A 15,511-nucleotide genomic window follows, 5' to 3' on the forward strand; every position below is an offset into this window, starting at 1 on the left:
CCAAAAGTACTCCTCGTTCTTTTTGCTGATACAGACTAACACCGCTCCCACTCTGAAACCTGTCACAGATGAAAAAGCCATTTAATATATTGTACTGTTTGAGAAGTAATATGTGATCCCATAATTAAAGACTTCATTGTAAGGCATTGGCACAAGGGGCAGAATTAAAGTTGAGCGACAACCTTAATTTTGGGTTTCACAGTAGCAGCCGTGTTAGTCTGTATTCACAAAAAAGAAAAGGAGTACTTGTGGCACCTTAGAGACTAACAAATTTATTTGAGCATAAGCTTTCGTGAGCTACAACTCACTTCATTGGATGCATTCAGTGAAAAATACAGTGGGGAGATTTATGTAAATAGAGAACATGAAACAATGGGTGTTACTATACACACTGTAACCAGAGTGATCACTTAAGGTGAGCTATCACCAGCAGGAGAGCTGCGTGGGAAATACCTTTTGTAGTGATAATCAAGGTGGGCCATTTCCAGCAACTGACAAGAACGTCTGAGGAACAGTCGGGGGTGGAGGGTGGGAATAAACATGGGGAAATAGTTTTACTTTGTGTAATGACCCATCCACTCCCAGTCTCTATTCAAGCCTAAGTTAATTGTATCCAGTTTGCAAATTAATTCCAATTCAGCAGTCTCTCGTTGGAGTCTGTTTTTGAAGTGCTTTTGTTGAAGAATTGCAACTTTTAGGTCTGTAATTGAGTGACCAGAGAGATTGAAGTGTTCTCCAACTGGTTTTTGAATGTTCTAATTATTGACATCTGATTTGTGTCCATTTATTCTTTTACGTAGAAACTCTTGAGGAAACTACAATCCATCGGTGATCTTCCTGAAAACACCATCCTGGCCACTATGGATGTAGAAGCCCTCTACACCAACATTCCACACAAAGATGGACTACAAGCCGTCGGGAACAGTATCCCCGATAATGTCACGGCAAACCTGGTGGCTGAACTTTGACTTTGTCCTCACCCATAACTATTTCACATTTGGGGACAATGTATACCTTCAAATCAGCGGCACTGCTATGGGTACCCGCATGGCCCCACAGTCTGCCAACATTTTTATGGCTGACTTAGAACAACGCTTCCTCAGCTCTCGTCCCCTAATGCCCCTACTCTACTTGCGCTACATTGATGACATCTTCATCATCTGGACCCAAGGAAAAGAAGCCCTTGAGGAATTCCACCACAATTTCAACAATTTCCATCCCACCATCAACCTCAGCCTGGACCAGTCCACACAAGAGATCCACTTCCTGGACACGACAGTGCTAATAAACGATGGTCACATAAACACCACCCTATACCGGAAACCTACTGACCGCTATTCCTACCTACATGCCTCCAGCTTTCATCCAGACCACACCACACGATCCATTGTCTACAGCCAAGCTCTACGATACAACTGCATTTGCTCCAACCCCTCAGATAGAGACAAACACCTACAAGATCTCTATCAAGCATTCTTACAATTACAATACCCACCTGCTGAAGTGAAGAAACAGATTGACAGAGCCAGAAGAGTACCCAGAAGTCACCTATTACAGGACAGGCCCAACAAAGAAAATAACAGAACGCCACTAGCCATCACCTTCAGCCCCCAACTAAAACCTCTCCAACGCATCATCAAGGATCTACAACCTATCCTGAAGGACGACCCACCACTCTCACAGATCTTGGGAGACAGGCCAGTCCTTGCCTACAGACAGACCCCCAATCTGAAGCAAATACTCACCAGCAACCACACAACAGAACCACTAACCCAGGAATCTATCCTTGCAACAAAGCCCATTGCCAACTGTGTCTACATATCTATTCAGGGGACACCATCATAGGGCCTAATCACATCAGCCACACTATCAGAGGCTCGTTCACCTGCACATCTACCAATGTGATATATGCCATCATGTGCCAGCAATGCCCCTCTGCCATGTACATTTGTCAAACTGGACAGTCTCTATATTTTTCAATCTCTCTGGTCACTCGATTACAGACCTAAAAGTTGCAATTCTTTGACAAAAACACTTCAAAAACAGACTCCAATGAGAGACTGCTGAATTGGAATTAATTTGCAAACTGGATACAATTAACTTAGGCTTGAATAGAGACTGGGAGTGGATGGGTCATTACATAAAGCAAAATTATTTCCCCATGTTTATTCCCCCGCTCCACCCCCCACTGTTCCTCAGACGTTCTTGTCAACTGCTGGAAATAGCCCACCTTGATTATCACTACAAAAGGTTTTCCCCCACCCCACCCCCGCTTTCCTGCTGGTAATAGCTCACCTTAAGTGATCACTCTCGTTGCAGTGTGTATGGTAACACCCATTGTTTCATGTTCTCTATGTATATAAATCTCCCCACTGTATTTTTCACTGAATGCATCCGATGAAGTGAGCTGTAGCTCACGAAAGCTTATGCTCAAATAAATTTGTTAGTCTCTAAGGTGCCACAAGTACTTCTTTTAATCTTAATTTTGGCGTTTCCTAACTTAAGTACATAACTGTTCTTCCAACATGGTTTGGGACTTTTGTATGAAATCTCTTATAGCAAAGACTTTCAATCATCTGTGACAGATTCAAAGCAGTGGTCTACAGGTGAAAGGCTGTGTATCATATTACCAAACCCTAGAGCCATCCAGAAGCCTGGTCTCATTCTTTCCTTGGAAGTGAGTACTAACTTCATCAAAGCCCAACCCTGTAAGCCCTTGCACAGATAGTCTCATGGGAACACACTCATGAGTATGGATTTGCAGGATTAAACCCTAAGTACAGAGCTTCCTTTCCGGTTTGCTTGCTCTTCTTTATTCAGTCAGATAACAGGCTCTTAGTCCTAACCCAGATCAGCTTCTCATAGCACTATCTGTCACGGGGCACCTCTCTCACCACCAGATTGGCACCTCCTCCTGGTCAGTCTGGGGATTAGCTAGAGGCTGGTGCCCCTGTCTGCAGCTTGCACACTGTCACTCCTTGTCTGCGTTTGACTGCAGCCCCTCTCACAGCACCAAGAACCGCAGTGCCCTTTTCGCGACTCAGCCCTCTAGCTGTGTCAACATCTGTGTTCCCACCTTCTGGGGGTTAGTATTCCAGTCTAATAGTCCAGTCACTTCTCCAGTGGCGATGGGGGAGACCCAGGCCCACCCATGACTCCGGGTTTTAGCCCAGATGTGTAGATGGCAACCACATGCTGTGTCCCCTCCCACTGCTCAATAGGTTTCCCTGAGCCACTTCCCCACATCCCCAGCACCTTCTTCACCCTTACCTCAGGACCCCAGCATGTCAGTCCTAGCAGCCAGCCAGTAACTCCCTCTTGCTCCCCTGCTAGCAACTGCTCTGTCCATGGTGCCACAGGACTCTCAGCCTGCTAGAGACACATTCCTGACTCCTGAGCTCCCAGCAGCCACTACCCACTTCCATCCCAGCAGCTTGTTTTATGTGAGTCCAATGGGCCCTGATTGGTTGTGCCCAATGCAGCCTCTCTAGGCTGCTTGGAGGTCTCACCTCCACTGCTCACACTAGGGATTTATCCCTTTTAAACCTGTATGGGCATACCATCACACTAATGTACCATCACACTATCATTTAGGTAGTAGTTGAATTTACAAAGTGAGGGACTACCTTATAGCCAAGCCTCCTCCTTTTTCCTGTGAGCTCGGGGCCAGCTTTCGCAGAGTTAATCAGACGTTAAAGTATGAAAAGGATATATGCCATTTCTATTACGAATATTTTGGAATTTTTCTTACCTCTTTATTACTGAATAAATATTACATAATTTTCCACAGAAGCTGGCGTGTAATTACACTTTAATATATGCATTTAACACTGTGCAGTTTGACCTTTTACGAAAATAAGCATCTCCCAGAGACAATTCCAAAAAAGTGCTCAGCTATTTACTATTTAATAAACATGGATACGTACCATAGCAACCCCTACCTCATACGGTAAACATTGGTGTTCTATTCATAATTAAAATACACACCGACACTAGTACGTAAGTCTATCTTATTCAACCGTGAAGCACTTATTTCATTATTAAGGAGGTAATTTGTTCCACAGACTTCATTTTTAAAACAGTGTGGGCTAGAAGGAAGTGGTGAGGAAATACACAAGGAAGACCAAGAATTTCCTTTGGAAAAGCTGGACCCACTTGGTAAAACAGGAAGGTCAATCCTTTGTTATTCTTCCTTTGGAAGAAAGTCTTTGATCACCACGTATAAAAAGTTTGTCTGGCTATGCCATTACTAAACTCTGTACGCATTTTTCTGCATATAACAGGACACACAGTCCTTCACACACTCCACAATGTATATTCACTTTTCTACATTCTGACTGTATAGTCTGGTGTCTCGAACTTCATTGTCCTACACACTAACCTGCTCTTAACAGAGTTTGTATGTGGCCAATTTACCCACAGTAAATTATTTTAAACTCATGTGACTATAGGATACTTAGTTTAACCTTGGAAAAACAGCAGAATTGAGGAAAATGCCCTTCTTCCTATCCCTTCCAATCATTCACTTCCTCCAAGGTCATCTTTCCCTGCCGTGGAGCTAACAAGGACTGGATAACATCATTTCCTGTTTGTTGAGATGAGATTAGGGAAATCAGGCTAATACAGAAGATTAAAATACCTCCTAGAAGGGCTGTGATGATGGTTCATGCAGCGCTGGTGAGAAGATGGGGCCTTGGGCTGGTCAACATCAACCTCTTCAGGTAAGTGAGGAGTGGTTGTTGATAGTCTTCCATGGCCACAATGAACAATGTCTTGAAGATTAGGGGAAGCACAAAGCAAGGTAAAAATGTATAATGAACACCCTAGGGAAAAATGCCTTAGATTGCATTGCTCTTGTTTAAAATTAGACTCTTTCTGACCTCTGAATTTAGTATGAAAATACAAAGAAAAATAATTGAAAAAAATGTTAGTGAATTAATCCAGTAAATTAATCCAGTATTTAATCAGTATTAAATCAGTGTCATACAAACATGGCTGTGACTAGCAGAGAATGAGTGCCACAAGTAATGCCGTATTTCCTAATAAAGCCAGGGGGTTTGCTGCAGTGGGGAATGAAAAAGATAGTAAAGTTAACCTAACATCCTCAGAGGAATAATACAAATGGAGCACAGAACTGTGATCTAGACCGTGCCTGATAGAAACATGTATGACAATGGCAAAAAAGATGGAGTTCAGTGCCAACTCCATGCAGCTGTAATTTAAACATCAACTTAATACTAAGATTGAAAGCAAGACCCATCACTGTTAAGCATCTCATTCTATTTCTAACTTGATAAGCCAGCAGATTTAGGTTAGAGTTGTAAGAATCTCTCCATTTTACCCTGCTGTATACCCTTCAGATTGTCAGTGCTTTTGGCATATGAACCACAGGTAATATTTACAGAAGAGTCCAAGTGACTTAGGAGTCTATGATCCATTAGGATTTAGGCAAAGTCACTTAGGAGCATAAATCCCATTTTCCAAAGGGCCTGTTTTAAAACTTTTATACACACACCTCTTCACAAGTGTTTCAACAGTGCCCGGAAAGGTGAAGACTTAGTCCTGCTTGGTGACTCTGAGCTCTACTGCAATACAAATATTAAGTAACTAATAATCAGAACAAGTAATTTCTTAATTTTCTTGAACTTAGTATGGTAGATTCTGTCCATACTCACAGAGCAAGGGGATGACACCATCTCTTTCCATTGCACTGATGGATGCATGGAAAAAGCATCACTGTTCTTTCAAAGAAAGTCTAATAGCAATCTCTGCTGAATCTCTGTTGCCGTTTTAACTTTATATACATTATATATAAAAATTATAAAATATATTTAAAATTATATATAAATATAAAATGTCCACAGAAGGGCATGTCTTGTTCTTTATATAAATATAAAATGTCCACAGAAGGGCATGTCTTGTTCTTTTGATCAAACCCCCAGCATCACATTATCTATTCCATTATTGTCAATTCACACTTGACTTTTTGATAGCCGTTGGATGTCATGTGAAACATGTCACTTTATGTAAAGCATTTGAAATAGGACTGGAACTAAGCTCCTGACTAGGAGGAAACACAACTTGTTATTGTGTCAAAAATGTCTCTTCCGTATTTAAAGGAGCATAATGCATGTTTGTGTTATGATTATGTTAAGACTGCAACTAACAAAGGGCACATTCCTGCCAGATGTTGAGCAACACCTGTAGCACCTTCAGGAATTGCTCAGCACCTGGCAGGATCGAGCTCTAGCAGGGAGAGAAACATTTTGTGTTATACCTGCTGACAATCATGGCTGACCATGCATTTCAATTATATTTACACTCAAGAGCAGTGGCTCTTTCACAGATTTTGAATATCACAGCACCCAGTTATCTACTTGAGAATCTACAAAAGTTCAACAGCTCAATGAAAATATCAGTTTGCAAGACTGTAACTTTCCCTCTGTGGCCATGTAAGGGAGGTCCTTTACCCCCTCCTTACTCTGTGCAGGCTAGCTGGAATGTCTATCTGTTGACAGAAGGTAGAGTTGTCTCTAGAGGCTATTAGTTCCCACCTATGCAGGCGGGCAGAGCCTCCACCTTCCACAATAAGTCAGCTTGTGAAGCTGAACAAGTGTATGGGGAGAAATAATCTCTATCCAATAAAGGAGTGACATAGACTACTTTCCCCTAGAACAAGGAGTGTACTAGGCAATTCTTTGCCTGGCTGCTTCTGCAACCCCTCTGCCTGGTATATTCCTGTGTAAAGTCTCAATTTTGCCTTTTGTTGTTGTCTATTATTTCCACAAGAAAGTGCAGAGCATTCACTGAGGAAATTTAGAAGAAGACTGCAATACCCTTACTTATAATGAATAGTGTCTTACTCCATAAGTAGACACATTGACTTCACTAAGACTGCTCATGATATAAGGTACTATTCAATGTAAGTAACAATATCAGAATCTGGCCCTAAGAAAATAAATGGGGTCACTGATATGTTTAGAGAGGCAGAAACCTCTAGTCAAAATTATTACTGAAACTGACAATCTGCTTCTTTCAGACAGTTGGATGTGTGTCACTTTATCATCAGAAACATTTATTTTTTTAAATGCATGACTGATATCAGCAAACTTCCACCAATGTTCTGATACAAAAATACATAACAACATAAGAAATTTGGTTCACCTTTTCTATGGGGAAGAATTTTTCAGTGCAACAGTGAAACACAGAGAGGCCCACTGGTGCCAGCTGGAAAAGGGTTCACTTTGCTGTGTCAACAACTCCTAACAGGTCTGACAAACTCACTACACCCAACACATAGCTGTCATAGTATTTATTTATAAAGGATGTCATGTGAGATCTTAAATGAAAGCCAGGATCATGCTTGTCATTAATAACATTGTGTGATGTATTTGTGGATGATATTTAAGGAATAGTGCATATGTACTGAAAATATATCCTGAGAGTCTGTATCAAAGTATGAGTTACCAGCAGAAAGAAGTTCTCTCTCAGATCAGGAGTGTTTGTCCATCTAGCTAACTGGCATTTAAGTTAAGTATTGTATTGTTTCACAATGGGCTTCCCATCACTGGTGCAACAGAGTGCAGGCTTACCTATTAACTCCCTGCACTCTGATCACTCTGGCACTAACTGGCTCTCCCAGAGAGGTCTGATTGGAGAATGAATTGTAATTAATCAAGATAGCAGGCTGGGTGAATTGAAGGATTAATTAGCCCATCAGTTGAGGACTGATAAATAAAAAGTCACAGGAAGGCCATGCAAGGGAGAGTCTGAGCTAGGCTAGTCAGAGAGATCTTAACCAAAGGAGACCTTTTCTCCTCTTGGGCCCTGAGAAAATGGCTGATGATACAAGGGACATTGTATATAGTATTGTCACATGAAACTGTAAAGATATCAGGAACATAAACAAACAGCATAGTTTGGATATCCAACTAATGGATTCTGAACTGGTTTTTGTAGGGTAAGGAGTGGACTGTGCTCTGCTACGACTGGTCTGAACTGAACGCTAATAAAGAATGGAGATGTGAAATCAACCAGAAAAATAATTGGGGAGAAGAATCTTATCTGGAGGTGCACATGAAAAGTTTACCGGACTATAATGCAGGGGTCAAGACAGACATTTGTTATCTATTCACTGAGGAACCCTGCTGGAGAGCATGGGGTGTTCATGAATGCATGGATCCTGCTTTTGACTGAAAACTAGCAACTCTGCCAAAGACTGAATCCTTGGGAGAAAATCTACTTTATTAAGTCTACATTGATAAGTGTAGACCGAGAAGCGTGTTTTATGTTTTGTGTTCTATGTACTGTATAACCATTTCTATTTCCACTTGTCCTTGCTCACTATCTCTTGAAACTAAACCTTTGATAATAAACTGATGATTGATTCCCTAGCAATATATTGCAGTGCTGTGATGTTGTAAAGGGTCTGACCTTGAGTTGCACCAGCTTAATTTGTACACTGTTCCTTCAGGGATAGCTCACCTGGCAATTTCTGAGAGTGTCCAGTGATGGGGGCTAGACACTGCAGGAAGAAAACACTCTGAGGACTCAGGGTGCCTATCAGTAGCCTGTACAGAGACAGTGAGGTCTGCAGAGACCTTGAAGTCAGCGCTTGTACAACCCGAGGCTGCTAGTTTCATGGAGCTGAACCACAGCAGGCAAAGACAAGACTGATTCACGCTACGAGCAGGTGGTGGTGAGATGCCTCACAACCCTTGGTACCCCTGGGGAATGTCACAGTGATCATTAGGAATAATTACCAGTCTGTTCACCTGACAGACAGTTGAAGATGAGTCAGGTCACTCATGAGCAGTTCATTAGGAGGCAAACTATGCAAGGACACTCTCTCTCTCTCACCTTAAATAGACTGATTTATGTTTCTGCTGCTCTCCTAGTACTAGTGAATACAAAAAAGTTCGCAAAACCTCCCTGATGTGTGTGTACTTATTATTCTCACTTTTTACTTGCATTACTGAAGTAGTTACATTGGTTTATTTTGTAGTAAAAACTCAGTGCAGGTATCAATCCAAAACAAGGGAAACTGACTTGTTTGAATGTGGTGCAAATCAGAACTAGCCCAGTCATTCATAATCAATACATATGTATATCTTGGGGAAAATGTCTCACTTCTTGGAAGACCAGAAAATATACCAAGTAATGAACCTTAATGGATCTTCCCAAAACAACATAGTGGAGGCTGCCCGGATAACTATGGATATAATCTAAGGAAAACAATCTTCTCCATACTACCCACAGGTACCATGCAGGAGGAAACTTCTTGACTCCCAGGGACTGTAATGTGACTAGGGCCTGCTCTACACTTAAAAGTTTTGCCAGTATAGTTATGTCACTTCAGAGTATGAAAAAAAAGCATACCTCTAACAAAGATAGCTACACTACACTTTTTGCCAGTGTAGATGCAGGTATACTGGAAAAAAGGTCCTTTTGCCAGAATAGCTGTGTCATGCCCAGGGTACAATCTGGACTGATGGGTAGCTGTGTCCCCTCAATTCTCCAGTCTGGGGTGCTCTTTACACTGCTTTACCACTCCCAGTCTGCTCTCACACAGCCTCCAGCATGTAAGTTACTCCCAGTTATAATTGTATGATTTCTGCTGTCAGCCACTCTTGCATTACACTGCAGGGTAACACCAGCAAACTCCCAGTCCAGACTTTCCGCAGAAATGTATGTCTTGTGCTGCCCACCACCCTCCTGGACAATATAAGTTCATACAAAATCCATCATTATATGAATAAAAAATGATATGCACAAATCCTGTTATTTCAAATAGTTTCCCAAACACTTCAATTTAAACACACTACTTTAGATAAAACAATAAAACAAGTTTATTAACTATAAAAAGTAGATTTTAAGTGAGTATAAGTAATAAGACATAAAAGTCAGAAGTGGTTAAAAGACAAATAAAAGTAAAATGCAACAAATACCTAACTTAACAACATAGAGTGAATTTGAAGCAGAGGTCTTGCATCACATGCTTCAGCAGTCTTACTGGCTGAACTTCTTTCAGTCAGGATTCTTCCCCCAGCCCAATGCCGCTTCTTTTGTTCTTCAGGTATAGTGGATGCCATGGGTAGAAAGAAAGAGAGAAATCCTTTGGGGCATTTGCTCTTCCTTCTTATAGTTTTCCCTTCTTCAAGAAGCATCCCCAGATGGGGTTCAGGAGGCAGAAACGGGACAGGAACCCCAAGCGGTTTCTTTATCAAGATGTAGATTTTTCACTCACATCCTCTTTTCTGCCAAAGAGTGGCCACTTAACCAGGTGGTGGTCCATTTGATTTCATTGACACCAGGCTGAGGTGTCAGCTTGCCTTTTGTCTCTGGGGAATTGGTTTGTGGCTGCTCCCCAGACTTGGAACATGTCTGAGCAATACCATACAGAGTAATCTTATAACCTTACATACAACGTTGCCACATATATTTTACCAAGACAATAATGATCAGCAAAATGTGTGTTTTCAAATGATACCTCACAAGGCATACTTTGTGCAAAATTTATCATAATTCTGTAAAAAGGATGAACATGGGGGTTTAGATCATTACAATAGTGTATTTAATTCAGGGAACTGGTATAAACTATACTGGCAAATTAACACTTTTGCCAATATAAACTGTCTCCACTGGGAGAGTTTGCTACTAGAGCTATACCAGTATAGTTATACTGGCAAACCCTTTATAGTGTAGACAAAGCCTAGGACAGCACCCCTAATATCTTTCCTGAAATTAAGTATTAGTCTCCTCCAGTTACCTGTATACATTACAAGTAATTCTCATTGAAAGAGGAGGATTGAACCACTTAGAGAGAGAGAGAGAGACAGAGAGAGAGACCTGGTAAATTGAATGGGCAGTATGACTGGATTATGTAGGATGCTTGTACCTTCCAGTCCAACCCTGGAAACATGGTGTTGTATCAAGACAGTCATGATTGCCAGGCTTTTTGTTTGTTTGTGTATCACAAAGTATGTTAGGCCCTGATCCAGCACTTAAGCACACATGTACACCAGTGTGGCCTACAGGACTACACACAGGTTTAAAGTTACTGATGTGCTTAAGTGTTTTGCTAGATTGGAACGGAACGTTAATGCACATTTCAAAGCGTGTATGTGCTTAATGAAAAACAATTTTACAGGAACTTCTTCTTTAGCTAATTACATATTTGGCAACAGAGGGTGAGGGGGTGAAGGAAAGCTATTTTTCCATCTGCAGTAAATCCTGACAGCTGCTTAAAAAGCAATAGTAATGAGAGAGAAAGATCTGTGATGGGTTTAGAGGTTCTGTTCAGATAAACACCCAAAAAATCTTATACTTACCTGCTCTATACCAAATCTTTGGAATCTGCAAAACTATGCTAGAAACCTTGGCAATAAAGGGTATCTCATGGGATGTAGGGCTCCTAATGTTTACATTCGTACCAGAAATATACTCCATACAGTTTTGTTGTTTTTTTTTTACACTAGAGCCCATATAGAGTATCATCAAACAATTTCAACCCACATTTGATGGGGACCACATCCCGAAAGAAATCTTTCCTGAGCCCCCTTTCTGGGTTTCAAACAATCCCCCAATCAGAAGCAAATTCCGCACAGATCTGGACAGAACTACTCAAAGTGGCACCAGACCCTACCAGAAAAACAGATGCAAAACTACCCCGCACCAATGTTGCCTCTAATTTTTCACGTCCATGTGCAAAATGAATTTTGTTATGGGCACCAATATGGAGGTGATGTGTGGCCGGGGTGGAGCTGAGTGGTTTGGAGTGTGTGAGGGGACTCAGGACTGGGGCAGAGAGTTGGGATTTGCGGACGGTTAGGGCTGGGGAAGAGGGGATTGGGCTCAGAACTAGGGCAGAGGGTTGGGGTGTGGGCTCTGGTTGGGGTTGCGGGCTCTGGGGTGGGGCTAGGGATGAAGGGATCAGGGTGTGGGAGGGGGCTCAGGGCTGGGGCAGAGGCTTTGGGTGTAGGGGGGTGAGGGTTCTGGCTGGGGGTGAAGGCTCTGGGATGGGGCCAGGGATGAGGGGTGTGAGAGGGGGCTCAGGGCTGGGGTGCGGTGAGGGGTGAGGGCTCTGGGATGGGGCTGGAGATGAGGGGTTTGGGGTGCTGGCTGCCTCGGGGCTGTGGTGGGGAGAGAGGACTCCCCTCAGCCTTCTCTCACCACAGCAGCTCTGGGCCTGGTGAGAGGCACCTCGCCCCAGCCGCAGAAGCTCTGGCTGGGCTAGGCCGAGGGACAGGCACCTCTCCCCAGCTGCAGCAGCTCCAGCAGAGCAGGCCTGGGCTGGGGGAGAGGCACCTCTCCCAGCCGCATCAACTCTGGCAGGGCTGGGCTGGGAGAGGGGCGCCTCTCCCCGGCCACTGCAGTTCTGGCACGGCTGGGCTAAGCTGGGGAAGAAACACCTGTGCCTCTCCCCGGCCGTGGCAGCTCCAGTGGCCTGGCCTGGGCCGGGCGAGAGGCTCCTCTCCCGAGCTGTGGCAGCTCCAGCGGGGTTGGGCTGGGCTGAGCCGGGGGAGGAGCGCATCTCCCCACCTGTGCGGCCCTTGATAGCCTGCTGCACAGCAGCGCAGCTCAGAGGAAACTTAGCGCTCTCACCTTTCAACACTCATGAGTCCTACACAAGTCACCTTTCAACATTCACGAGTCCTACACATGCTTATCACAACATATAGTATACCTCATTCAATGCATCAAATATCCCAATAAGAACTAGTGGGTGAAACGAGACAATCACTATGCTCTCGAATGAACTTGCACATAGAAGTGATAGAAGACTAAAGCACCATATCACCCAGTGGCAAACACTTTTCACAAACAAACAGTCACTCTATATGTAATCTCTCAGTACTTGTCCTGAAATACAACCTGCACAACACCTTCAAAAGACGAGCCTGGGAACTTAAATTCATAACTCTAATAAATGCTAAAAAACATGGACTCAATAGGGACACTGGTTTTATGTCTCATTACAACAACTTGTAAAACACCTCACAATCTGCTAACCCTTAATTGCCCACTTCAAACCCCTTTTGCATAAAATCCAACCCTCAGTTGTCCAGTTTATTTGAAGAGGCTTCCTACAACATGCATTACCCCTTATACTTAATCTGTCCCAATTTGTATTTAGCTCAGACACTCTGATTTCCTTCCCCAAACCTGAAGAAGAGCTCTGGGTAGCTCAAAAGCTTGTACCTTTCTCCAACAGAAGTTGGACCAATAAAAGATATTACCTCACCTGCCTTAGCTTTTTTTCATAGAATTTGCACAATTCAATTTCTGGTCCAAAAAAGAGCCAAGACATGAAGAGGGACAAGAGAAAAAAAACTCGACCAAAGTTTTCAAAACCTCTAAGCTGAAGGACAGGAAAGACTTCAGATCAGTTTGTAATTGGTCTGAACAAGTTCACCTAAATCTAACTGGAATGGACTTCGATGGGTCCCTAATGTGGAGCTTTGCAGACCAGAAAGCTTAAAAGGGGAAGAGGTTAAACGATGAGATTCTGAGAGTATTTTCTGTTAGGGTTCATGTCAAAGCCAGACCTACACTGTCTAGTAGAGAAAAACTTTTTGTTAGGGCTGTCGCACTATTAAAAAAATTAATCGCAATTAAACACCTATAGCACACCATTTATTTAAATATTTTGGATGTTTTCTACATTTTCAAATATATTGATTTCAATTACAACACAAAATACAATGTGTACAGTGCTCACTTTATATTTATTTTTGTTACACATATTTGCACTGTAAAAAACAAAAGAAATAGTATTTTTCAATTCACCTAATACAAGTACTGTACTGCAATCTCTTTATCATGGCATTTGAACTTAATTCTACACTTGTATGTACCCAAAAAACCTGCATTCAAAAATAAAATAATGTAAAACTTTACAGCCTACAAGTCCACTCAGTCCTACTTCTTGTTCAGCCAATCGCTAAGACAAACAAGTTTGTTTACATTTTCAGAAGATAATGCTGCCTGCTTCTTGTTTACAATGTCACCTGACAGGGGGAACAGGCATTTGCATGGCACCATTGTAGCCGGCGTCGCAAGATATTTACATACCAGATGCGCTAAAGATTCATATGTTCCTTGATGCTTCAACCACCATTCCAAAGGACATGGCATCCATGCTGATGACGGGTTCTGCTCAATAATGATCCAAAGCAGTACGGACCAACGCATGTTCATTTTCATCATCTGAGTCAGCCATCACCAGCAGAAGGTTATTTTCTTTTTTGGTGGTTTGGGTTCTGTAGTTTCTGCATCAGAGTGTTGCTCATTTAAGACTTCTGAAAGCATGCTCCACACCTCATCCCTCTCAGATTTTGGAAGGCACTTCAGATTCTTAAACTTTGGGTCGAGTGCTATAGCTATCTTTAGAAATTTCACAGTGGTATCTTCTTTGTATTTTGTCATATTTGCAGTGAAAGTGTTCTTAAAACAAACAACATGTGCTGGGTCATCATCCGAGATTGCTATAACATGAAATATATGGCAGAATGAGGGTAAAAGAGTGCAGGAGACATACAATTTTCCCCCAAGGAGTTCAATCACAAATTTAATTAGCGCATTATTTTTTAAGGAGCATCATCAGCATGGAAGCATGTCCTCTGCAACGATGGTCAAAGTATGAAGAGGCATATGAATCTTTAGCGCATCTGGCATGTAAATATCTTGCGTTGCCGGCTACAACAGTGCCCTGAGAATGCCTGTTCTCACTTTCAGGTGAAGTAATTAAGAAGTGGGCAGCATTATTTCCCAAAAATGTAAACAAACTTTTTCTCTTAGCGATTGGCTGAACAAGAAGTCGGACTGAGTGGACTTGTAGGCTCTAAAGTTTTACATTGTTTTGTTTCTGAGTACAGTATGTAACAAAAAAAATACATTTGTAAGTTGCAGTTTCATAATAAAGAGATTGCACTACTGTACTTGTATGAGGTGAATTGAAAAATACTATTTCTTTTGTTTATCATTTTTACAGTACAAATATTTGTAATAAAAATAATATAAAGTGAGCACTGTACACTTTGTATTCTGTGTTGTAATTGAAATAGATATATTTGAAAATGTAGAAAAACATCAAAAATATTTAATACATTTCAATTTGTATTCTATTGTTTAACAGTTGGATTAAGCGCAATTAATTTTTTTGAGTTAATCGCGTGAGTTAACTGCAATTAATCAACAGCCCTACTTTTTGTAAAAGAAAACAAAGCAAAGAGAAATATTTAAATAACTGACTCCAAGAAAGCAAAAATGTTAGTGTTAAAGTTACATATGACATATACGTCTCCTTTAGCACTTGTGTTCTACTTTTTAAAATGAATTACATTAATATACAAGTCTGTGTCTGTTTTTTACAATACAGAGCCCTTTTTACCCAAATTTTACAAATTTATACAAATTTTACCTTATATTTTTAAGTTTTTATATAGATAAACATACAAGCTAAATTCTGTCTAGTCCTGTGCATGCAGGTTAGGGGGCAGGTTACCTCTTG

The 15,511-nt window shown here is 41.7% G+C and overlaps 1 protein-coding gene across 4 annotated transcripts in view; it reads right to left on the reverse strand.

Annotated features, from left to right (window-relative positions):
* The window catches only part of LY96 (lymphocyte antigen 96), a 37,039-nt gene that overhangs the window by 5,789 nt on the left and 15,739 nt on the right, over window positions 1–15,511 (reverse strand). For 2 of the 4 annotated variants that reach the window (XM_037892419.2, XM_037892417.2), the window contains exon 5: window positions 4,640–4,772. The exons of 1 other annotated variant lie outside the window; for it this stretch is intronic. In XM_037892419.2, the coding sequence (XP_037748347.1) occupies window positions 4,665–4,772 (108 nt within the window). In that variant the 3' untranslated portion in view covers window positions 4,640–4,664. Of the gene's footprint in view, window positions 1–4,639; window positions 4,773–9,813; window positions 10,070–15,511 lie in introns of those variants that run through there. One more of the 4 variants, XM_037892420.2, reaches the window with a different exon arrangement.

This window comes from Chelonia mydas, chromosome 2 (assembly GCF_015237465.2).
Source record: "Chelonia mydas isolate rCheMyd1 chromosome 2, rCheMyd1.pri.v2, whole genome shotgun sequence".
Lineage (NCBI taxonomy): Eukaryota > Metazoa > Chordata > Testudines > Cheloniidae > Chelonia > Chelonia mydas.